This window comes from Phascolarctos cinereus, unplaced genomic scaffold (assembly GCF_003287225.1).
Source record: "Phascolarctos cinereus isolate Bilbo 61053 unplaced genomic scaffold, phaCin_HiC Scaffold_3;HRSCAF=262, whole genome shotgun sequence".
NCBI classification, from domain to species: domain Eukaryota; kingdom Metazoa; phylum Chordata; class Mammalia; order Diprotodontia; family Phascolarctidae; genus Phascolarctos; species Phascolarctos cinereus.
This window is the reverse complement of record NW_027555736.1, coordinates 154,201,499-154,227,969: the sequence shown is the minus strand read 5'-3', so window position 1 is coordinate 154,227,969 and position 26,471 is coordinate 154,201,499. Positions and strand designations below refer to the sequence as shown.

The window sequence follows — 26,471 nt, the reverse complement described above, 5'->3', positions numbered from 1 at the left end:
GAAACATGAAAAAGTTGACATGAACTAATGCAGGAAGCAGTCAATAAAATATATATAATGATTCCAACAATGTAAATGGAAAGAAAAACCACAAAAAACCAAAAGTGAATGTTGTGAAATTACAAAGAATAAGTGCGGCTCAAGGAAGAGATATGAGAAGCCAACCCCCCCATTCCATCCTTTTGCAGGGGAGGTCTAGACTATGATATACTTTCACTTATTCAATGTATTATCAGTCATGTTGATTTTTCCTCTTTCTTTTGTCTTAAAAACATATTATTTGTTATAAGGGATGGCTATCTAGGAGGGAGAAGTGAAGGATACTGGAAGGAAATATGATTTAAACAGAAGTATCAAACACAGCCCACGGATTGCATATGGTAGCATGGGAATGGCTAAACAAATTGTGGTATAAGAATATAACAAAACATTACTATACTCTATGAAATAAATGAATACAAAGAAGCATGGAAAGACCAAAATGAAGTGATGCAAAGCAAGGTAAGAAAACAATATACATGACCAAAACAATGGAAATGGACAGAACAAAACAATTGAAAACAAATGTTTTAAATTACAAAGAACAAGCTTGTTCCCAAAGAAGAGACATGAAAAAACACCTGCATTACAATTATTTTCATATTTTTTTCAATGTACTAATTGGTTTTAAAATTTTTCTTCTTCATTTAAAAAAAATTCTTTACTAGAGATGGCTATTTATTAGGGAAGAATATAAAGGAAATTTAAATGACGTTAAAAACCAAAAACACAAATAAAAATGTTAGAAACAGTCTGTGATAGGTTCATAATCTCATGTATGATGTTCTTTTTCAGGTCTTTGTCTATGGAAATATTCACGTTTGTTGATGATTTTCTAATTCATAATGAAAAAGTTTTAAGTGAAGATATACAAAAATTTTAAGTTATTAATTTTGAGTATAAAAAGTGATGTGGGATTATTAAATCTAGGCTTTCTACACTTAATTACATGGGAATTGTTAAATGCATCACTGCATATCCATACAATGGAAAACAGTAATGCAATTAAGCAGTAAATATGGTAACACTGATAACAGATAAAACTTACACAGTATATAATATATGCCAGGCATTTGCTAATCACTTCATAATTATTATCTCACTTGATCCTGACAACCTGGACGGTAGGTGCTATTATAACCACCATTTAATAGTTGAGAAAACTGAGGCAAATAAATAGAGGTAAAGTGACTTGCTCAGGGTCACACAGCAAGGAAGTTGGTGAGGTGAGCTTTGAATTCAGGACTTCCTGACTCCAGGCCAGGCTCAGCATTCTATCCACTGTGACACCTAGGTGAAGAACAAAATCTGGAAATATTACAACGTGAAAAGGACGGGGGAGTAGGAAAGAGAATGGAGAAACATGAGCACATAAAAGGAAAAATAAATAAGAATGAAGAGCTCAGAGAGGCATTTAAAGGGTTAGAGGCACTAAACACTATTTTCAAAGACAACCAGGAAACAAGCTGCCCTCAAGGAATTTGCATTCTCCTAGAAGAGATAGCACGCACAAGTTGAAATACACACAAAATACATGCTCAGTAGACAAAAATTAAGTTCTTGGAGGACAATGGAGTGGGGAAATGGCAGAGGATCCTATAGGAGATAGCACAAGCTGTGCTTTCAAGAAAGGGATCCTACAAGTAGGAGGTAAGGACAAAGAGTGTTGCAGTCATCAGGGGAGCAGAAGCATGTGAAAAGGTGCAAAGAGATGAAATATGTAGACAAACTAAGAAAGCCATTTTGGCTAGAGCAGAAAGGGCATGAAAGACTGATAAGAAATACACCTGCAAATGTCAGCAGGAGCCAATTTGTGAAAGGTTTAAAATACCCAATCAGAGTTTGTATTTTAGCTGACAAGCAACAGGGAGCGAATTCTTGAGTAGGGGGATGATGGGGAATAAGTGGTCAGCCGAGTGCTTGCGGAACGTTAACTTTACAGTAGCAGGGAGAATGCATTGAAGTAAGAGAAGTCAGGGGGACCAATTAGGATTTGATAACTGATTGGATATGAGGGAGATCACAAGGAGTGAAAGAATTAAGGATAACTGAAGGTTATGCATCTGAACATTCATGGTTGGTGGTCATGATTAGCACAGTGCCAGGCACATAGTTGCCACTTAATAAATGCCTAACTGGTGCCTTCTACAGAAATAGGGAATTTTTGAGGAGAAATGAATGCTTATGGGACATCCGAGCAGAGAAGCCTAGCAGATGCTTGGCGATTAAAGGATTGGAGCTTATGTGAGGTATGAGTTAGGTATGCATATTTCAGAGTTATCTACCTAGAGATGATAATTAAAAAAATTAAACTAATGAGATGAGTAACAGTCAGAAAAGGAACAGGACAGAGACTAAGGTATCATCCAGAGGGAATGACACACAGATGATGAATAAGCAAAGGACACTGAAAAGGAATCAAACAGGTAACACCAAGAGAAGTTTCATTAAAAACAGGTGAGACTGTTTAGGAGTGATCAATGTCCTCAAGGTCAACGATAAAATTTTATACTTTATACATTTAACTTACACACAAGCAACTTTAGGTCATTATGTTGATGTTCAATGATGTTTTTGATACATTAGTAATAAAAGCACAAGGCTACAAATCACTGGTCTTTGTGAAAAACTTTTTCAAAAATCATTAACAACTGAGATGCCCAAGGTGTATACAAAGTTGGCGTTTTACCGTCCTAATAGGAATTGCTAAAATGGAAAAATTTGGGAAGACTTGTATGAAATGATGCAAAGTGAAGTGAGTAGAACCAGAACAATCATACAATAACACTGTAAGGATAAATCAACTTTGAAGGACTTTAGAACTCTGATCAATACAGTGATCAACCGACATTCAAAAGCTTCACGTTGAAACATGCTATCCACTTCCAGATAAGAGAACTGATGGACTCACAGAGTGTAGACTGAAGCTTTTTTTCCTTTTCTTTTTTGACATGGCTAATGCAAGAATTTGTTTTGCATAGCTATACACATTTATTAATAGGTTGTTCTTCTTACCTTTTCAATGGGTAGAGGACAAGGAAGTGAGACAGGGAATTCAGAACCAAAAAACAAAACTGATTTAAAAAAAATTTTATAAAAGAAATCACTAAAATACAACCTGGAAACACATTTCAGATTTTGCCCATTTTTTGCTGAATCCAAAACGAAAGCAGCAGTTGTAAACACATAGTAGTACTTCACACATGGTAAAAAGCTACTTTAATGAATAAGCATGGGACTTTAGTGTTTGAATGTATGTAGCAGTTTTTAGTGCTGCCTGAACAAAAAGGAGGCAGAGCGCCCAGTTCTGACACACCTATGCCTACAAAACCCTCAGCTTGGCACCTGAAAGAATAATGATCAAGAAATATAATGTGAAATTACATTTGACTTCTGTTCTGGAATTACACAAGGAGGCGGCCAAAAGCCCTGAGGCGATAGGAGAAGGGACTTCTCAGTAGCACCAATGCCAGGGTTGGTACAGGGCAGCCTTTCACAGTACAACCAAATAAAGGAAAACAGTTGTGTTTGGAGGCTGCAATCAGGAAAAAGGAAGGGAATGAAGACTAGTGCATGAATCTTCTACTGAGAGGGGGTGCTATGGGAGGCTCGAAGAGGGACGAAAAGGTTTGGATCAACTTTTAAGGATTCCATACTTTTAAACACACCAGCAACACCCAAGACTAGTTTATCTTTATCATTCTCTCACATTTTCATATTTCCTACAACCGGTCAAGACACATCACCAGGTCAGATCTGAGGCAGATATTAGGGAGAAAAACTCTTATCTGACAAAATTACTTTTTCTAAAAAAACTTCCTGCTACTCCCTAGCTACACATCAAGTCAGACTATCCGTATGAGAAGTGCTTGCAGTGGGTGATACCCGTTTTAAAAGGCTGCCAGAAGGGCAACCACTAAGGGACTGAAACAGAAGACTAGATGAGTCAATGAAAGCAGGATTAGTGGATCAAAAGCAGTTAAGACTCCTTAGGAAGATACTGCAAAGGTCTAAGTATCTGCCAAAATGTACTTTAGGTAAGAACGGGAAGGCAATATTGGTCCAATGTTACAGGATGGTCAAGAGAGGCAGCTGACATAGGTCCAGAAGGCAAGATTTGAGTTTTAGTTTCAGTTCTGCATGATTTCAAGTCATTTACTTATTAAAGGACAAGAAATTTTATGCATCTAAAAGAAAGTGCTAAGTATATCAATTATTCCTTTAGCATTTAAAGTGACAAAATCAAAGAACTTTAGGATTTTATAACTAAGAGATCACTGGTGTACAAATTTCCCTTTAGATACAGGGTTTCCCATCCTTTATAATTTGTTGTAACATTTTATCCATGAGATTTTACAGAGGCAGAACTGACAAGGACTCTAAATGAATGACTTCTCCTTCTATGTCAAAACAGGATTTCAAGTATGGTTAGAGTGGTAGTGCTGGAGGAACACAATTTTGAGGATGCTTAATTCTATTTTGGATGAGCTAAATTATACTACTAACAGTAGATATATGTTACCTTTCTTAACTAAGATTTCTTTCTTCTTGGGTGAGCTCAGCTAAAGAGTTAAGCAGACAGGCCTAAGTTCTAAAAAGACAAACTAGCTTTATAAGTGAACACTGGTAATCTACTATAATTTTGGTTTTGACTACATTAGTGTCAAAGGACATTGTGATGTTGACCTAAAGGTGGAAACACAAAGACTCATACAATTCTAGGTGTGAATTTTTATTTTTTTTTTTTTTTACCAAAGGCAGCAAAGACTTCCTACATATAAAATCCAAGTGGATTCACTGATTTCAAGCTCGGATTTCTTCCACACCTCAACAAAGTTGGGAACATGGAAAACAATTCTGAGAGATGGAATTTATCCATCAGATAATAGTTTCCTGGTTGATTACCCAGACAGAAACTTATTGGTACAATTCAGTAAAGGTTCCATTCACAGCTCAAGGCCTCATTACACTTACTATATTCCCACACAAATTCAAATACATTCATTATGTAGTCAAAAATGTTCAACACTTAAGCAACCATACAGAATATGAAGGTTTATTTCAAAAAGAAATATTTTTACCAGGATACACAGATGCACTTAATGTAACAGTACCTTCTGCAAAAATAGGTTACATAATACTCAGAAATGCAAGAAACAATTTTATTTTCTACAAATTAGACAGCAGATGTTTTTCTTAGCTTGTATAACCTCTAAAATGGAGGTCATAAACATGTATCTTGTGACAAAGTAGCTAACTCTAAAGCCTGACACCACAGAGCTAATGCTGGTAACTTAAATGACTATTACACAGTTGCAAACTACTCTTCATATTCACACAGTGTTAAAAACAAAACGGTTTCCATTCCAATAATCTCTGCTTCTTGAATGGGACTCTAGTGCTGCAAGGAAAAAAAATGTTCAAAAGATACACAAAACTATTTAAAATTACAACATAACTATTAAAATACCTTCTCAAATCGAGGAAAGCAATCATGTTTTTAAAAAAGAAAGAAAAAAGGGGAAAAGGAGCTTGACCAAACTCCTAGATAAGTCATTTGTCCTCTGACTTGTCTGTTAAAAGTTTACAAGAGATTTCAATAAATTATCTTGTAAAGCAGCTGATTTCAGAATCTTCTTGGAGGTCCGCCCTTAAATGGTTTAAATCCGGAGCCACTTCCTCTTTGCATTGAATTGCCTGTGATCTGCACAATTCTATTAATTGGTGATGAGTTACTGGAAACAAATTTTTAAGAGAGTGTTAAAGATCATATGGGGGGGGGGGAACATTTTAAAAAGTATCCATAAATGCATGTACAACCAGTACATAAAACAAATGTGACTTGGACCACCATTGGTTTATAACTTAAATAAGCAGAAGTGACATACACTACAAATTAAACATAAGGCAGTATATACATAATTGCTAAAATGAGTGGTACAGACAAACGTTAGAAGTTTGAAAAGGCAATGGATATGAAATAGTTGGGTTTTGTTTAAGATGCCTTATAGAATAGAAGGTAGATCCTAAAAGATGAGGAAAGATTTAGACGGAAAGGAAGAAGAACACAAGCAAAGACTTGAAGTTAAAACTGAGCATGGTATATTTGTAGGACGTTAAATTAAGTATACTAGGCTAGACAGAATGAAGAATTCTGTTGTCTAAGCTGAAAACAAGGCCAGAGGTCAGACGAGGTAAGTTTATAAAAGGCCTTAAACTAAAATGTCATGTTGTGGGGCTTAGACTTCTTTTTTTTGGGAGGGGGAGGAAAGGGAGGCGAGGGAAGGGGATGTGGAACCTATAATTTCATCAGTAAGGCACTTCCTTTGAGAAATTCCCTCTACCAGCGCATATCAGCACCTACTTGGCAACTCACAGCTTCAGTTGTGAAGAGGAAATGAGGTTACCTGACTTGCCTGAGGTCACACAACCATCATGCTTCAGAGAGATGTTTTGAACTCAGGTACTCCTGGCCCTGAGGCCAAACTCTCTACCATAATCACACTGCCTATTATTAAATTATGAGACATTGTTTAAGATTTTCTTAACGAGTAAATCACATCTTCAAATCAGTATAGGATAGAAAAGAGATTAGTTGAAGGGGAGACTGGCTACTGTTCTAGTCCAAACATAAAGGTGTTGGGCTGTGGAGAATAGCAAGGAATGAAGGAGGAGGAAAGGAAAGAGATATTTCAAAGGAAGAATTGATATAAGTTGGTAACAGAATAAAATAAAACTTTGGGTAAATACATGAAAATAGTTAAAACCCATTATGGTGGTGAAAGATATGCTGAATTTGGTTTTTAAAATATTGTGACAATGAGGTATTCAAAGATTAGACTCAGGTAAATGTTAACATAGCATGAGAGCAGCAAGATTTGAAAATACTTCAACAGATTATTTTCTCAACAATATTGAGCCAAATCTAGTAAGATGAAGTTTAATAAGTATAAACATAAAAGACAACTTCACGAGTATAAGACGCAGGAAGTATGCCTAAATAGAAGTTCATTTTTAAAAATGGAAGATGTAGTGTACGAAAAGCTCCAGAAATCACCAATGGGACACGGCAGCCAAAAAAGCTAACATAACATTAGGCCGCCCTGAGGGGTACTGCAGTTAGGACCATAAAGGTGGCAGTGCTGTTGTACTGTTCACTAGTCAGGCAACATCTGAAGCACTGTTTCCAAATCTGGATACTACATTTTAAGGAGACTAAACACTGACCCAAAAGAACGAGGATGAGCCTGAAGAAGATAAGACTTGAGGGATTAGACTTAACGTCTGGCCCCAAAAGACAGTACTAGGGGCAATGGATAAAATTGCAAAGGGACAAATATAGGTCTGATGTAAGGGAAAACTTTCCTACACTCAAGATTTATACATGGCACAAAGGCTGACTAGATTCTTTCTGTCTTCAACCAAAGGTTGGATTAGATAAAATACCTGTTGAATAGGGAGGTTTCTTATTTGGACACACAGTTTGGAGCAGAAAACCTTTGAAGTCCCTTCCATTTCTAAGATTCTGTGTATATAGGAATATAAGACAGTACTGGGATAAGGACTAATCTGTGATTTCATTAGAGTAGGGTATGGCCAAATGAGGAAACTCCCTCTATCAAAATACTGGTTGGCACCTTTGCAGCAATTTCCAGTCTCAAAGAGTTGCCAAGAGCATCGAGAGCTTATGTGACTTGCTTAGGGTCACACAGCCAGTAAGGCATCAAGGAACAGAAAGTGAACACAAAAGTCTTCCTGGCTTGAAATCAGTCCTCTATCACCACGCTGACTTACACACACAATTTGTAATGATAATCACAGAGGACCTAGTCAATATGCTATTTCTTGATGTGCTCTAGGAATTTCTGGAATGGTAAAATGTGGGACTCCTATTTCTTTTCTCTGTTAAGAAGGAAGGGTGGATTAAAAATCTGGAGAGTATGGCTCCTCATCTACGGATAAACATTCATTTTACAAAGTGACAAATCAAAAACAAGAATTTGTTTAAATAAATGAAAGTCATATGTCAACTTCCAATGGGAAGAAATAAACATTAACCCATGAAGGGAAAGACTATACCATTACTCTATTTTTTTAATCTTTCCCCAAAAAGGAGCTTGCACAAGTGTACTGTACATAGCTAGTGCTCAACAGTATTTGAAGGGGAAAAAAAAACACACATGCAAACAGAAAAGCATTAAAAAGAGTTATTTTACCTTGTATGCTGGGGTATCATGCCTGCTCCTCCCCGGCCATCACCCATCCTCCTTGTGTCATGATATCCACTGCCTTGAGAACTTGGACCATGCCATTCTTTTCTTGGTCCACTTGTTTCACGACCATGGCGTTCAACCACATGTCGATCTTCAGAATAATGCTGAAAGAGGACATGTGAAAAAAAAAATTAAGGAGATCGTGTCAGCCTTGCCAATTTAGTTGCTATGAAGAATTTTTTTACCCTCTGCTGCCCATCTAAAGCACTGTGATTGGCCTGAGTCAGAAATGTACAAAAGCTACACAGAATGGGAATGGGGTGGGGCAGAGATATATACCATCTGCATTTTAAGCTAGGCAGCTTCGGGGCATGTTCTCACTTTAAAATGGCAGTGATTCACGTTTAACCTATATCAAATTGCTTGCCAACTTAGGGAGGGTGGAGGGGATGGAGGGAGAGAATTTGGAACTCAAAATTTTAAAAAACAATTGTTAAAAATTGTAATAAAAAAATCAATCAAATCAAGTAAAATCACTTGCATTTGCAAATGATTCATAGACTGCTCCTTCCCTGAAGATCTCAAAAATTCTCAGTACCCATCAAATACCCCAAGGGGAACACAGTGCGGTATACAACCAGAGGATGTAGTCCTGAGATCAAACAGGTCTGATTTTAAATTTAACTTGTTTGGGATGTCTGACATACTGGATGTAGCATTTGTGCTTTCTGGGATATGGCAGCCTAACAAGAACTATCTGCCCTTAAATCCACTCTCAAAGACTTTCTCACTTTTCACGGTAAGTTAATCTTTCCAATATACAGTAACACTACAAAAACCTGCTAATCTTTAAAAGTTTTAAGCTATGGGCACATCCCCAAAACATGGTAAATACAGGTAGCAAATTTAACATGATTAATTTCTCTATGTAGGAGACATAATCAGAAGATCTCTCTAAGTAATAGCAGTATATCCTGAGAATTGATTGTAACACATTTCCTCATAGGTAGAAGTTCCTTTAATATAAACGCAAGACAGGCAATATGACTAATGTCATTAACTGATTCCACAAAAATCACAGCAGGAGAGAGAGATCATGGAGGATACCTTGTTTCTGGAGGACATTACAGATACTGAATACATGAAATATATTAAAGCAGGGTTTTGCAGTAGAATTTGATTAATTGAACAACTATAGTTAAATAATGCTGGCTAAAACAATGTTAATTGGGGTCATGCCTGTAATTTAAGAGCAATCTAAAAAAAATTCATGTCAAATTTAGAAAGACACTTACCTGTCCACCACTTCCTCTTTCTCCTAATACTCCTCTTTCTCCCTCTCTGCTGCCATAACCAGAAGCACTGCTTCGATTCCCTGGGGGAGCACCTCTTACATTGTGTCCAGAAACTTCTCTTCCTGATCTCTCTGGTCTTTCACCCCTTAAAGAAAAACTTGCAATCAGGATCTTGGTCATTAAAATCCAAAAGCAAGTGCTAACTCTGTTAAGAGAAGTAAGTCTAGGTAAACATTAGAAAATATAGTGGAATACCTTGTGTCCCGTTTTTCAGTGTTCATGCCACCTTCATTCTTCCAACTAGTTTGCCTAGGAGGATTTGGACCACCCTCTCTTGGGTGTCTACCATGTGTTATATCAGGCCTGTCATGAATGATCACCGTCCTCCTCTCATCTCTATCTCCTCGCACTTCTCGTCTATCAGGGTCTCTAAGTTCATTTCTTGGTGGTGGTGGCTCATTTCTTCTGGAATCACTGAAGTTTTTGGGGTACCTTTCAAACCCTGGATCTTCTCTCCGTGCAGTTGGACGTGTTTTTTTCCCTTCACCTTGACTAACAAAGCGTTCCCGCCTGTTCAACAGTTTTAAAAGAGTTAAATATCTCAATTTTCTTTGTCCAGAAAGAACTAAAGACAAAAAAACACTCCCAGAAACACTCAAATGTTTTCTCCTTTTTTCCCCACCTAAAGTAACTACTGCCTCTTCTCAATTCTTCATATAACCTATATGGCTTTCTTTAAAAATTAACCTAATGCTAAAGTCATTGTGTTAATAAGTGATATTAATGTGATGATTCATTTCCACACAAACTAAGACAAACTTTTTGGGCAAAGAAACTGCTCTCAGTACCCAAGAGAAATTGAAATACACAGCAGCTGACAACCTTTCATATACTTTTCTGTTGTGCCGCCTGACAGGAATATTAGCCTTCATATACACATGCCATCACCCCTCCCCCGCCCCAAAAAGAGAAAAACAAAAAACCCACTTAAGTGTAACTGCCATTCATTTTTCAGCAGTATAGAAATGATGACCACCATACCATCACTTGTTTTATCAATGCATTAAATTTTGTTCAAATACTGAATATTGTCATTAGGCAAACAAAAGTCATTCCTAAATATCAAATATTGTGTTAAAACTTTCAAATAAATACTAACATACTCAAACAAAATTGGCAGCACAAAGGTTCATACACCAAACAATTAAGCCAAAGAAACCTTAAGTAGTGTTTTGTTGTAAACCTACCTTTCAAAAGATGAAGACTGTACTGCTGTACCCTCAGGAAATCGAGCCCTCTCTCTGTGATCAAAGTCATTAAATCTGTTCTGTTGGCGATTGTAGTCAGATCCATGACTAAATCGTGCATCTGTATCTAGAGACAGTTTTTTAGTCTCATTCCAGTAAGGATCATCTCGCCTTGAAGGGGTAAGCAGAAGAATGTTGGATTAAAACTTTATTTTTAAATGGAAAAGTAAGCAAAGAAAAGAAAAAGAAAAGAAAAAATGAAAAATGCACAAAGCTGACATTTCACAGGAGGATTTTCCATGTCCATCAAATACGAAATGTCCTTTATGTTATTCTCTACAGATAATCCATCCACTTAAAACAGTGATGTCTTCAGAAACGAGATGTAGGCTCTTTCTAACCACTGGTCCTCAAACCTTCCAGTTTTTGGACCACTTAGCTTTGGTAGGGTGAGTGTTCCAAGGACTACTAATTCAACTAATTCTCTTCTTCCAGCCATCACCATTACAAGAACATTTTATTTTTAACTATTCATTTTTATTTAAGAGGTTTAAATATGTAATATAGTACACAAGCTTGGGAAAAATTAGTATATAGGTTTTCTTGCAAAATAAAAATAAATTTTTCACAGGATAAGCAAGTGGTGTGCCAGCATGCACCAAACAGCACAGTAACAATCACTCTCAGGACAGCTCTATTATTTTCCTACTTTTGGTCCAGAAAAATGCTGAACTGTGCACTAACATCCTGATCCATTTACTACTTGTCTAACTTTTGGTATAATGGGGGAAAAAAAAGTCAATGCTAACAATGATCAAAAGAAAGCGAGGAACTACCTGTGATCTACATCACGAGGACGTTTCAAAGAATTCCTTTTTTCTTGCTCATAACGAAGCTGCTGTTGTTGCCGTCGTAGTTCTTCTCGTTCCCGAGCAATACGTTCAGCTTCTTTGCGACGTTCCTTAAAAAAGGATGACAAAACAGAGGTGGATCTAAGCAAAATTTAAAAGTTGCATAAAAAGAACACTGGATTATGAGTTTAAGAGATCTGAGCTCTAACCTCAGTTTTATCACTAATTAATTAACTGTATGATTTGGGCATATCACTTTAAAGCAGGTGAATCTTCATGAACTTCATTTGGCTAAAATGAAATTAGATAAATGGACTCTGACCTATGACTTAAAGTGTCACATTTGATAACATTTAAGGAATAAAAGCTTTCTTCTCTTCCAAGCCTTAAGATGCTATGACTATTACTGCCCAATTTTACTAAGATATTAATTTAAGTGATTGTAAGATGACAGAGTTTAGATTGCAACTCCAGCCTCAGTTCCAAAATCAAATTATCACGTTATCTGGACATGCTGCTACAGAGGTCTATCAACTACTAGTTTGCCAAACAACTATAAAAGTATTTTATTTTCACTAAAATGATAACTAGTACTTAACATTCAGTAGCTGAATTCAAGCCCTAACATTAGACTTACTAGAAGCAAAATAAATTTTACTACAGGGCAAATGATTAGTTATCAAATATGAAAAGCTTTACTGAATGCACCTGTTCAATTCGAATGCGTTCCCTTTCCAAGCGTTCGCGCTCCATTCTTTCTCTCTCTAGTTTTTGCCTTTCAATTTCTAGTCGCTCTCTTTCTCTCTGTAAGCGCTCCCGTTCCTCCCGTTCACGAATCATTCTAATGCGTTCCCGCTCTCGACGCTCTCTCTCTGCAAATTCTCTTCGTCTAACAAAAATCAGTATTTAGACATACTTAAGTTATGCTAACATTGTGTGAAAGAGAATCTTTTTTGAATCAATTTTTTAAAAAATTTGGTGTCTGAAATTTTTATTTATAAATTTTGGTATTTTTAGTACAACTAGAAAAAGGACTAAGAAACATAAAAAGCTCAGCTTAAGTAATTTTGATATATCTCTCATAGTTGTAGTGTACATGATACCTATTTAAAGGGAGCAAAAACACAATAATACTTCATTTCCAGGGAAAAGAAAGTCAACTTAAGTGAATTTTCCAGATAACTAATTTTGTTGTTTTTAAAGGACCAATATCTTGAAAATTTTTCCATCAAAAAACGAATAAAAAATATATACTTGTATATATATACTTCTCACACATCTTAAGCTTTTCTAGATGAGTAACTGTCATTAGTTATAACTTGGTGTGCCTTCAACAGACAGATGTGTAGGGAAGGTTATTTGTGTTTATATTATTTGTATCTATATTAATTAGCCCCAGATTACTTTTTTTTTTTCGGTTAGGCAATTGGGATTAAATGACTTGCCCAGGGTCACACAGCTAGTAAGTGTCAAGAGTTTGGTCTGAGGCCAGATTTGAACTCAGGTCCTCCTGACTTTAGGGACGGTGCTCTATCCACTGCACCACCTAACTATCTCCCCTGATTACATTTAAAGTTCCAAATGGTCTTCCTCCTTCCCTCTCCACCTGACACTAGCCAAGGCCACCATTTAACACAAATTTGTAAATCTAAGTAAAGATCTTCGTGAACTTCATTTGGCTAAACACTACACATACTTCTATTTATCAGCTTTTTCTATGGAGATGAATAACCTCTTCCTTCATAGGTCCTTTGTAGCTGGTCTGAGTATTTATAATACTCAGAATAATATGGCTGTTCACAATTATTCTTCAAAAAAATATTGCTGTTACCGTATACAACCCTCTTTTGGTTCTGTTCGCTTCACTTTGCATCAGTTTATGTAAGCCTTTCCATGTTTTTCTAAAATCAATCAGCTCATCATTTTTATAGCACAGTAGTATTCCATCACAATTATTTACCACAATTTGTTCAGCCATTCCCCAACTGATGGGCATCAGCTCAATTTTCACTCCATTGTCACCACAAAGAGAGCTGCTATAAATATTTAAGAGCATATAGATCTTTTCCTTTTTCCCTGATCACCTTGAGAAAGAGACCTAATAGTGGTACTGCTAAATCAAAGGGTAGACAGTTTTATAATGTTTTGGGCCTAATTCCAGATTGCTCCCCCAAATGGTTATATCAGTTCACAGTTCCAAACAGTGTATTAATGTCTCAACTTTTCTACATCCACTCTTTTATTATCATTTTAGCCAATCTGATACATGTGAGATGATCATCTCAAAGTTGTTTTAATTTGTATTTCTCTAATCAATAATGATTTAGAGCATTTTTATGTGACTATATATAGTTTTGGTTGTATTGTAAAACTGCCTGTTCATATCCTTTGGCCATTTATCAATTGGGGAATGACTCATATTCTTATAAATTTGACAAAGTTGTCTATATATTTAAGATATGAGACCTGTATCTAAGAAACTATCTATAGATTTTTCAATCCTGGCTATATTGGTTTTATTTATACAAACACTTTTAAAATTTATTGTAATCAAATTTATAACCAATTTCTGCCAGACTGCTTTTCAGTTTTCCCAACAATTTTTACCAAACAGTGTATTCTTCACCCAAAAAACTAAAATCTTTACATTTGTCAAACACAAGGTTACTAGAATCATTTACTAGTGTGTATTGTATATGTGCTCTGTTCCACTGACCCTTTTTTTTTTTTACAAATGACATAGTATTTATTGGGGTCTTTAGCCTTTTAAATTATAGACTGACATGATACATAAAAAGTAAAGTAGGGTCACAGGTGACCATCAGCCCTCTCTGCCCCCAGGTACATGCAGCCAGTGACCCTGGGAGAGCAGAGGGGGGCCGGGCAGATGTAGGGCTCACTTCTCAGCCACCTCTCCTGTGGCGGCTTCAGCATCTGCCAGGGCTGGGATGCCAGGAACTGGATACACTCCTCCTGGAAGGCAGCCAGCTGGTCTGCGCTGAGGTCCTTCACCACGTGGATACCCAGCGAGCAGGCACTACCAAGGATGGACTGGACAACCGAGGACAGGGGAATGTCCTGCAAAGTGAAGGCCTTGTCCTGAGCCTTCATGCAGGCGATCTCATACACATGCTTCATGGTGATCAAGCCAGCCACCTCATACCCTGTGTGCCTGGCTCCCTTTTCTATGCCAGCTGCTGCCTTCAGGAAGCAGGAAACTGTGGGCTGACTTATCTTGAGCTCAAACGTCCTGTCAGACTTCATGGTAATCTTGGTGGGCGGGGGGATCCCCTCTTTGATGTCCTTCGTCTTCTCATTGAACTCCCTGTAGAACTGGCTGATAGCGAGGCCATGCTGACCCAGGATGGGTACCAGTGGGGGCCCAGGCATCGCTTGGCCCGCGCGCACAATAGCCCAGATGACGCTGCTGTCCTAATCTTCTGAATGGAGTGCGTGGCCTGGCTGAGCTTCAACATGGCATGGGCTGCGGGGTGCGAGCAGCAGAGGAGGGAAGAGCGGAAGCCTGGCCCCAACAAATCCACCCGGCCTCAACGTGACCACGACCCAAACAGGGTGCCGCCATATTGGGTTAAAGGTCCTGATCCATCTTTCTATTCTTAGCCAGTACCAGATAGTTTTGTTAATTACTCCTTTATTAAGATTGGGCACTGCTAAATTTTCTTTCTTTACATTTTTTTGGTTCATTCCTTTAATATACTTGAACTTTTGTTCTTCCAAATGAATTTATTAATATTTTTTCTAGCCCAATAAAATAAAAATATGTTCATGTAGTTCTTAAGTTTGTCTTGGAACATATACTTCCCAGGTATTTTATATAGTCTACAATTGCTTTAAATGGTGTATTTCTCACTATGTCTTCTTGCAGGGTTTTGTGGTGATATATAAAAATGCAGATGATTTACACGGGTTTATTTTACATCCTGTTACTCTGCTAAAATTATTGTTTCTACTAACTTTTAAAGTCCAATCTCTAGGATTTTCCAAGTCTGTCATACTGTCTGTGAAAAGAGAGTGTTTTATTTGGCCTATTTTGATTCCTTCAATTTTTTTTTCCTTCTCTTACTGCTATTGCTAGCATTTCTAATACAATACCGAATAATACTGATGAGAATGGGCAGTCTTTTTTCACTCCTGACCTTACTGGCTTCTAGATTGTCCCTAGTACAAAGAATGCTTGCTGATGGTTTTAGGTAGATGTTTCTCATTATTTTAAGGAAAAATCCATTTATACCTATCCTATATGCCTTTAAGTGTTTTTAATAGGAATGAGTGTTGTATTTTGTCAAAAGCTTTTTCCTGCAGATTACTATAATTTTTGAAAAGATTTTCTATCACCTATTTCATAACCTGACAACAAGAAGAACCAACAGATTACTTCTCTGAGAGCTGAAAAACCATACACAGTTCTAATAAGCTTAGGAAAAGAAATATGAGACTCAGCAGATAATCTATTTTGGTGACTCAGGTGGTCTTTTCTTTCTGACTTCTTGATTTTCAGCTGTGCTCTGGTTAATTTAAATGATCAGGTAAGTGAAATCTTGGGACAGTAAGAAATTCAACCTCAAATATGGTGATAATACTTGTCCCAATAACATCTTAATGTGGTTAAAAAAAGAGGAGGACTTTTGCAATAAACAAAAAAAACCCAAACAAGTTACTAACAACTAAAATAATGCAGCTAAAAAAATTAACTTAGAATTTTAAAAAGGTGCTTTTGGCTAAAGAAAAAGAACACATTAAAGCCAAAGACACATCACTACTCCCCTTCCTATAGCTTTAACCACAAGAGAAAGTTATTCTCATGACATTTTAAATATTCAAACAGTATTTCAGCTTCTGGCTTGAGATTAAATCATCTTAACATCTCTTTTCTCCTTTTAGTATGTATGTGATGTTAAGATGTCATTATCATCCTTAATCTGGCTGTCAACAACAACGGGACAAAAAATTCTGTAGGAATACACCTAAATTTTATCATTTTGCAATCAAAAGATAGCATTGATCAATTCACAGATAAATGGTTTATATCACTACAAAGGAGCCATGAAACTGTTACATCACAGAAAAAGCACAGAATTTGGAATTGGACAAGCCGATTCCAAAGCCAGCTACATTCTGGCGAGCAATTTTACCCCTATGGGCCTCAAAATTATCCATCTGTAAAAAGGATGGGTTTGCCTAGATAATGCTAATGGCTTCTTCCAGCTCTAAATCCTCTTACCCTCTTTGCTCCTCCAGGAAAGTAGGACCTTTTTCCCTCACCTTCTAAGTTCCACTGCTCGTCGTATTCTTTCTAGGCGTACTAGATGTTCTCGCATTCTCTGTTCCTTCATTTTTTCAAAAGGCAGTATATCTTTGCGACTTCTGTAGTCTTTGTCCTTCTTTTTATCTTGACTAGCTCTCTCCCTGTTCCTTGCCACCTGGGTGATTAGACAAAATCTGCTAAATTACAACATTAGATGTTAAAAGGACTTCTAGAAAAAGACAGTTCCTATTTTCTTTCATTCTAGCTTACTCAGAACAGTGGAATCAAAGTTATTTTAAAAATACAAAGCTACAGAGAACTGCTGGTAAACCATTAACACTAGAAAAGTTGGCAAAACAGATTTTACTCCTATAGACTTACTTTATCATATCTCCCCCTTCTTGAGGATCTAGAGTGATCTCCTTTTGTTTGATCTAATATTACCATATGACCTGGGCTCTTTGCACCTAATGAAAAAAATGTAGGGAAAGCCAAGTAAGTACGAATTACCTAAAAACAAATGTTATTTTGACTTTATTTAGGTAGAAAAACAGAAAAAAAATTTTCTTGGGGGAGGAAAGATTATCATGTAATCATACTTAGCTAATCTGCATCACATATATAGCACACTCAATACAATATAAAATAAAAAACACTTTTATAAAATATCGCTCAACCCCATATACCCATCTTCTATGGATTTGTCATTTCATATATATAGGCAATTCTTGGTATGGAAAGTCTCCACCAATACAAATCAATATTAACTAACTCTTAAAAGTGAAGTGCCTTAAGCATCAAAAGATCAAACAACTAGCCTTCTCTCACAAAGCTAGTTATGTCAAAAAGGCAGGTACTTCAACCCAGGCCTCCAAATAATTATGTCTCTCTATCCACTACACCAATGATCTCAGGCTGCATACTGAAATAGAAAAATTAACATTATCTATGATATATGGTTTTTATTTTGTTAAATATTTCCCAATTACATTTTAATCAGCAGCACTCCAGAGTTCTACAGCAGTAAAACCAGTCTTTGAGTTTGGCATTTCTGCACTACAATATGCTGTACCCTTTCCCCTAACCAAATACAACTCAGTGATCACAGCAAGAGCCCAAACATGGAGAGAGAAAAAACAGCCTGACTGGAAGATTTTTATATTCTAGACCAATAATGGCTGGGTAAAGAAAGAACAAATATTTGATCATTTTTACCTTGATAACTAGCAACTTTAAAACATTAAATATTAATCTCAAATTCAATGCTATAAAATAAAATTACGCAGAATGATGCATTAGAGAGAGGAATAGATGGAAAAATAAAGGTATATTGCATACTTATTCGTTTCTTTTCTTCGATTTTTTTAATTGACTCTGAAGTTGGGCCACTTGATCCATTATCACCCTTCTCATCTTTACCTTCTGCTTTCTTAGTATCCTTACTTTCTTTTTTCTCAGATTTTTCAGATTTTTTTTCTTCTTTTTTGGTAGATGCTTGAGTCCTAGTCATCCCCCCCCACAAAAGAAAAAACAAGTAGTAAGAATATTTCAGTACAGTGCCAGAAAATTTGTGGGGCTATTAATACTAGACAAATAAGTAAATTCTTACTTGCTAGTTTTATCACTTGTTGCAGATTTTTTATCGCCTGTACTTCTGCCTGAACTTGATTTTTCATCACTTTCTTTCTTTAATTCTTTCTTAGAAGGATCACCTTTTACCTGAAAAGTTAAAAAAAAAACACAACCCCATGCAAAATTTCAAAATCATGGAAAACCATCCCTGAAATTTATTATTATTTATTAATTTACAGTATATCAAGCAAAGCTTACTTTCTCAACAGAAATCTGTTGTCCATGAAGTTCAGTACGATGAAGGTGTGCAATACATCTAGCTACCTCAGTACTTGAAGACATAGTTACAATACCATAACATTTTGCTCCAGGACTTCGGGCATTTGTAACCACTTTTGCACTGAGTACCTAAGAGAAAGAGGTTAAATATTACCAAGCCATTAGAAAATAATTTTAAGATAAGTACCAATGTAGAACATAATCATGCTTGTTTCAAATCTGAAAAAGAACATTTCACTTTCCATTACTTTCAAAATCACTCTAAACATTCTACACAGTCACTTAAGCAATTCATTAAAATTAGCTTGCTTAAATTACTTTAATGGGAACTGACACACAGAGTTTCCAGCAAAATTTATGTATTTTTATATGTGTATATAAAAGTATTTTTAAAAGAAAACATGCTTAACCAGCCATCTTCTGATTTTAAAAATTGTTAAACTAATCACAATAATGAGATTAAATTTTTTATATATTCTGCTATGAACCTATGGACATCTTTCAATGATAAAGATTATTCACTCATCCATACCTTCTCAGCCTGTCCAACTCTTGCTTATGTCCAATATATCCTTAGCAAGGAGTCCTTGCCCAATTTTCTGGGGGAGTTTTACTCTTGATCTTGGCATTGCATGAGTACCTATACATAGCACAGTGGGGCTGTCCATGGGTAATCCTGCAATCTGGCTACATGACCAGCCAAACCTTTTTCTAGTTATATTTCTCTGACATTTTATGCCACATATCCTTTGCAATTCTTCGTTGATTAACTTGGAGTAGCCTATTTATGATCACTATGCACCTCTCCATTGCCTTTTGGGAGACCTGCAAATTGAATTCTTCAGAAATCATGGCACTTCATTCTTTACAGTTATATACCATCATGGGAGAATAATGGTGTTAAAAAGATGGACCTTTACTTCAAGAGAAAGCTCTGGGCCATTAAAAGCACGTCATAATCTCCCATATGCAATCCAGCCGTCTTTCCTCCTGCTATGCATTCCTGGGCCCAGTTCACTATGCATCTGCGGTGCCTAGCAAAGACATGCAACATTTGATCAGTTCTATAGGCCTGTCCATTTAATTTTATGTTAGCATCTGGACAAGACGTATTCTTCATCCATTTGGTTTCTTCTGTGAGAATACTTAAGAATGAATTCTTTTGAATGATTATGGATCTCACTTAGAAGATTCTGCAATGTTCCAAGGCTTGATGTAATCAGAATGTCATTCACAAACAAAAAGCATCTAGAGGACCCTCATCATCTATATGGAATTCCTCTTCATTTTGGACATCCTCCATAACAGTGGAAAACATCTCTGGTAAACATACACCTCCCTATTAATATTTTTAACTCAGGGAGCCAGGGGAGCAGAGGCCTTTTCCAATAACATTATCTTTAATGGTTTTTAGAGAACTTAGTATGATGTTAACACACACACATAGAAGGCAGCTTGTTGAAAAAGTCTTTAAGGTGGCATTTTTCAATCATCAAATTAAATGGATTGTTAAGAGTCAACAAAGAATAAGCACAGTGGTATCTTGTCTGTGCTGTTCATTAAGCTGTATGACTATGTCTATAAAGATGTGGTCTGGTTTAGAATATCATCTGCGAAAGTGTGGTTGTCCTCTTCCTATATCTTTATCAAGGATGCCTTTATGTATGTAAATGTGTGTAAATTATTCTCAAAGACTTTTGTAGGGATGGGAGAACAGAGATAGGTAAGTACTTGTTGATATTTTCTTGCTTGTTTGTTTCTTTGGTAATAATAATATTCAAAATTTTTTCCAAGTGTCTATTATCCTCCCCTCTTTCAGTGGGCTGAAAATAAAATTCCTGAACATCCTCAGAACAAGGATCTCCTTTGAAAGTACTTTCTCTGTCCAGACACACTTCCTATCTCTTTTCTAAGTGAAGTCTAGCCCAAATTTAATGACTCATTATCACTAATGAAGAGGATAGTTTTGGTTTATCATCGTAATCCTGGCAGAATTCCTAAAATTGTCCATTTAGTTTCAACCCTACATACTCTTGGGATGAATTGATTTAATAAGAGTCTCAAGGTCTATAAAAGCTAGTTTTTTCTTCTAACTACTTTTCACATTTATCAGATATTAATGTAATTTTCAACTATGTCCTTTATAAAGAATTTACAAATGAGTTTATACTAAAAGTGTGTGGTCACTGAATGCCTTATTTCTTGGCTTAATAAAGGGATAAAATGTTTGCTGGCTAAGTCAGTCTACTAAGGTTCTTTTTTCCTTTTTGTAACAGCTGATTTACATCTGTTAGACTTCATTAGGAAATGATGTTAGGAGAATCAGTATTTTTTTAACCCATTTCTTCTTTTTGGTATCATGCATTTAAAAACAGAAGTTGACCATCTTCTTCTAATTTGGTATTGATTTTGACCTAAACTCTTAAAAACTGATGTTGAATGTTGAACTACGTAAACACCTGATGTCATCAACAAGCAGTCATTTTAAGATCTATTAAGATGTAATCCATTTTGTCATGTTATTAGGTGCTTGCTACAGCAAGTGTCTCCTGATTCTCTTCTCTAAGGATTCATTCATGATATATAATGACAGTGGAAACACAGATAAAACTTTTTCTATCAGGTGACCTAAGGATGTGGCCTCAAACTGGATGGGCAGAGGGAAATGATATTAGGAGATCATTCAGATCTAGAATAGGGAGATTAAAAAAAAATGAACCACTGATAGGTGGTATGGTAGGTTGAAAAACAGGATTCTTAAGAAGTAAATGGGGGCAGCTAGGTGGCACAGCGGATAAAGCACTGGCCCTGAAGTCAGGAGGACCTGAGTTCAAATCTGGCCTCAGACCAAACACTTAACACTTACTAGCTGTGTGACCCTGGGCAAGTCACTTAACCCCAATTGCCTAAAAAAATTTAAAAAAAGTAAATGAATTACAAAGCAATGAGTTTTGGCCAGGTATTTTGAGATGAAAATATAATTTTTCATAACAAAACTTAGAAATATTTCTGGGCTCTCTGGCAATCAAATATTTAAGTCTAAATGTTCCTTGGGTATTAACATATATTTTTAGCCATAATTGGAAGTATATTTTTTAAAAAAACAAAATGTAAACCACATTTTTATATCCCTAATGCCATAATCTTACAAGCACTAAAAATGAAATCACCTCCAGACTACCTGAAAGACAGATCAACTCAAACCCTGGAAGTCACAAAAGAGAACTCATGGGTTCTACAATCATACTGTACAGAAAATTCAAATAAATTTTAAATAAAAGAAAAATCTATAGGTATTAGGAAAAGACTTTGGAATACTACTAATAGCTAGCTATATACTAACCTCAATAACTGTTAGTCCCAAAGTGATTCCTAGTCATATTAATGGGTATCCTTGAATATAATTTCTTATAACTTTCCCTAGTGATTATACTTGAAAGGGCCCCTAAGGGGTGGGGGAAAAAAAACCACCAAAAAAACTTTAAAATGGACTTGTGGATGGAAGATACAGACTTTTAGCTACATAAATTTTAATTTATGTCAATATCCCATGTGACAATAGAGTTTTCAATTTAAGCAACCTCTGCTTTGGAAAAAATTCTCTAGGCTTTATTTTTAAAAGGCTAAAGATGGCTAGTTACAAAACATGCTTTAAACATAAGTATTCTTGAAATTTTCTCAATTTCAACTAATTAAATCCCAAGATTCCCACTTAGAAAACATGTGTACATTATATCCCATTTAGTATAGAAAAGGGTCAGCTTATAGACTTCAGGGAAATTATGAGCATTTTGAAAAGCCACATTATGCTAGATCTTCACAACTCCTGTCATAAATGTAGATAATGCAACTTGGTTCTGAGATCATACTAAGTTTCCCAAGCTCAGTTTCTAAGGAGTTGACATCTATTTCAATAGGTCAAAAGGATGTAATTACTTAAAACTAATCATTACCATTAATTTCTTTTAGCTGTTCTAATTTAACAAAGGGACTAAAATTTAGTTCTCACTATGCAGGCAATGATAATTTCTGAGCTCACTCAATCACCAAAACATTGCTCTGAACACCAACACAAAACAGCTCAATAATTATGTCCAATGATGACTTGGTTTGTAATAGTTTAATAACCATTTTGAAATGTACTGATCTGAAAGATGTCATCCCAATTTAACACTCCTGTGTGCACATATATATATATATGTACATATATATATCTACCCATTACACTGTACTGAATGTAAATACACACCAGAAATATGTGCTTTAAATTGGTAAAAGAATACCTTTCCATATTTGCCAAAGAGATTCTTCAAATCAGCTGCTTTGGTATTAGAAGAAAGTCCACTAACCCAGAGATTTCTAGTTGAGCTTCCACTGCTGCCACTAGTGCTACTTGTACTTCCTGAAATAGATTTCATATCAATGCTGAAGTATGGTAATGAAAACTGTGTACGTATGCATGAGAGACATGCACTGTCCTAATTTTTAAAAGGCAAGATGGCCATATGCTTTCAAAACCACAATTTGTAAACATATAAATTCCACTGGGGGGTTGGGAGGGAAGAGGGAAGAAAGGTAAACCACAAAATGTAAACAACCTGGCAATTTAAAAGTCATGTATTTTGCTATCTTCAGAAAAAAAAGCAAATAAAACACTAAACAATATTATTATTCTAGAAAATCTAAACGTAAAATGTTACCTACTTCCTATTCCACCAACATGTAAGTAAAAGTGGAATAGAAAAAAAAATTATTGACTACATCTCTCCTGTGAAGACTAAGTATGTGGAATGGGAGAGCTAACAGGTGATTTAAGAGACATTACCAAGTAAATGAATAATAACCAAATTTGGCTATTAGCTAATCTTTATTACTACTTTGGATAAGCGAAAATGGGCATTAACTGAAGAAAAATTGCTCTGAGGTTTCAGAGAAAGCATCTTTTGGACTGCCAAGTTTCTAAGATAATAAATTTCTATAGACGATCTTTTGGACAAGTGACTAAAGATAGCTAAGTGCCATAGTTGGTAAGACCATTAATCTGGAGTAGGGAAGACCCAAGTGCAAATCCAGTTTCAGATACTAGCTGTGTGACCCCAGGCAAGTCACTTAATGGGATGAAAATAATAGCACCTACCTCATAGAGTTATCATGAGGATTAAATAAAATGTTTGTTAAACACTTTGTATAACTTAAAGTACTATATACATGCTAGGTATTACATTGTTCTTTTTTTTTTCTTTTTTTTGGCTAGGCAACAGGGTTAAGTGACTTGCCCATGGTCACACAGCTAGTAAGTGTTACGTGTCTGAAGCTGGATTTGAACTCAGGTCCTCCTGAATCCAGGGCCAGTGCTCTATCCACTGCGCCCACTTAGTTGCCCCTAGGTATTAAATTTAAGTGAATAGAATAATTTACATGAGGATGTTTTAGTGGCTTTCTTACATTCAAATGATCATTTACTAGATTTGAATGCAATGTCCAGGGAAACAGAATACTACTGTCACCCTTCTATGCTTCTTCAAATATGATACAAAAAGGGTAACACAACAATCATGAGTGGAGGAGTAGTAGTGGAAAATTGTGGATAATCAACTATTGTCAATAATGGAGTTACTATGTAGGTATATATATATATATATATATATATATATATATATATATATATATATAAACACACCACTCATTTTCAGATCATTAATTTTTGGTGTTGTGTTCTACTGAACTTTACAAACTAAACAATATTTACTAATTATCAAAAAGATGCTTTTAAGATTTTCAAGTGTTTCAGGACCATTATTATGAACACCAACTATCATGATGTAGAGGCAGATGTTCAGGGCTTCCTTAAATTCTTCTCAAAATAAAGGCTGTAATTCATGAGCATTAGGTAACATGATTTAATAAAATAAAGCCTTATATTTCATTAAAATATATATATATATATATATTCCTATTCTACACTTTTTGCATAAAACACTCCCAATCAAAGAAAAAATAATGCAATTTAGAAGACTTAGACCTAATGTTCCATAAAACCTTTGTTTCATGCTTTCAAAAAAAATCCAAGCTTACAAAAAATGGATTTACTTTTGAGAATTTTAATGTACTTTAATGTCTATTTATGTAGCATTAACACAAGGACTGAGAAAATGATAGGAAGATATGGGGTAGAAATAATGTTTTCTTTAAATACTCCAAAGCAAGAATTGAAGAGACTTAACTTACTTTATACCACTTTTGAAATGGTAATGTATCTAAGTGGTAATATATCTAAGCCCTTCCTAATAAATGTGCATTTATATTACTGAATTACATATGTAATGACACCCACTTTCCAATATCTGAGGCTGACATGCACTGCTTCTAACAATCAAGTGCTTTATATGTAACCACTATGCATCTAATGCTATTTTTTAAAAAATGGGAATTAAAAGATGGGAGATACTAGAAAAGCCCATATACTGGTTGAAGGTTCCAGACCTTGGAAATAACAGTAACAGATTTCAATTACGATAGGAAGTGCCAAGGAATTATTAACTCTGGAAAATGTGCCATACTGCCAATAAAATGATAAAAGTCATTACCTTTGTCATCCTTAGATGATGTCTTGCTTTCTTTAGATTCCTTTGAAGAGCTAAAGAAGCAAATCACCAGAAAAAAGTTGAAAAAACTGAACTACTTGCTAGGTACTGCATTTCAAACTACTGCTATTGATACAAATTAACAATTCCAAAGGGCTGGATTGGGTTATTTGAACAAATGACTCCCTTGGGATTCTTGCACTGATTTTCCCCAAGATGCCTGAAGATCTAGATTTTCTGACATTTCTATTCAGTGGATATATGGCCTTCTTCTCCAGATTTCAGGAATGGGACTTGACTTCATTTTGTGTTCTTAGAACTGATAGCTGTTCATTACCATCATCACAAGGATTTTAAAAATAAAACACAAAAAACTCGTCAATTTGAAAAAAAAAACAAATAAATGCTGACAATTCGACAATGCAATCAGTAGGACAAACTGTATATACGAAGATCTTGAATTTTTTTTTTAAAAAGTAACTTATGACGTTCAAAAAATTATAGGCAGGATCATAAGATACTAATTACTGTACAAGGTTCTTGATGCTACCCCCTTAATGTAGAGTGATCTTATTGAATGCTGGAACTCAGTATCGTAAAGAACTGACATAGAAAAACAAACCTCTTTGCTTGACCAGAGGCCCCAGTAGACGAGGGCCCTTTCTTCAAAGTATCCTTTTCTTTGTCTCCAGATTCTGCTTTCTTAGAACTTTCTCTGGCTTCCTTCTCGACAGCATCACCCTTCACGCCGTCTTCCTTCTTACCATCTTTATGGCTCTCGTTCATCTCATAATCTTTGCTTTCCTTCTCCAGGCTCTGTGCAATGGCATCCTGCCCATCTTTTGGCTTACTTGCTTCAGAATCTGTAATTTTCACATTTTTACCTGTTTCTAGGAGGTCATCACCATCAAAATCCAGAGTGATGGCATCTTCAGCCTGGATTGTGACCGAAATGTTGTCATCCTCAGCTTCTTTCACAGACGTGTTACCTTCCATCTCTTCATGAGCTGTCTGATCAGCCTCAGCTAGGTTCTCTTCTGAAGGAAGAGGTTTAGATACTTCTTGTGTACCATCACCAGAACCTGCTATATCTAAGAGGATTTAACAGGAATAAATATGGCAAAA

The 26,471-nt window shown here is 35.8% G+C and overlaps 1 protein-coding gene and 1 pseudogene across 3 annotated transcripts in view; both read right to left on the bottom strand.

Moving 5' to 3' along the window:
• Positions 1-5,079: 5,079 nt before the first annotated feature.
• The window catches only part of SLTM (SAFB like transcription modulator), a 42,539-nt gene continuing 21,147 nt past the window's right edge, over positions 5,080-26,471 (bottom strand). Inside the window, exons 7-21 of one of the 3 annotated variants that reach the window (XM_020981866.2) lie at positions 25,969-26,437; positions 25,350-25,399; positions 23,046-23,164; positions 18,742-18,891; positions 18,521-18,630; positions 18,250-18,413; positions 17,293-17,378; positions 16,929-17,086; positions 12,354-12,534; positions 11,631-11,755; positions 10,795-10,965; positions 9,803-10,117; positions 9,548-9,692; positions 8,256-8,416; positions 5,080-5,774 (exon numbers count right to left, since the gene is read on the bottom strand). In XM_020981866.2, the coding sequence (XP_020837525.1) occupies positions 5,666-5,774; positions 8,256-8,416; positions 9,548-9,692; positions 9,803-10,117; positions 10,795-10,965; positions 11,631-11,755; positions 12,354-12,534; positions 16,929-17,086; positions 17,293-17,378; positions 18,250-18,413; positions 18,521-18,630; positions 18,742-18,891; positions 23,046-23,164; positions 25,350-25,399; positions 25,969-26,437 (2,513 nt within the window). In that variant the 3' untranslated portion in view covers positions 5,080-5,665. The remainder of the gene's footprint in view (positions 5,775-8,255; positions 8,417-9,547; positions 9,693-9,802; positions 10,118-10,794; positions 10,966-11,630; positions 11,756-12,353; positions 12,535-16,928; positions 17,087-17,292; positions 17,379-18,249; positions 18,414-18,520; positions 18,631-18,741; positions 18,892-23,045; positions 23,165-25,349; positions 25,400-25,968; positions 26,438-26,471) is intronic. The other 2 variants (XM_020981882.2, XM_078151238.1) reach the window with 2 other exon arrangements.
• On the bottom strand, positions 14,454-16,881 carry LOC144456314 (large ribosomal subunit protein uL11m pseudogene; annotated as a pseudogene).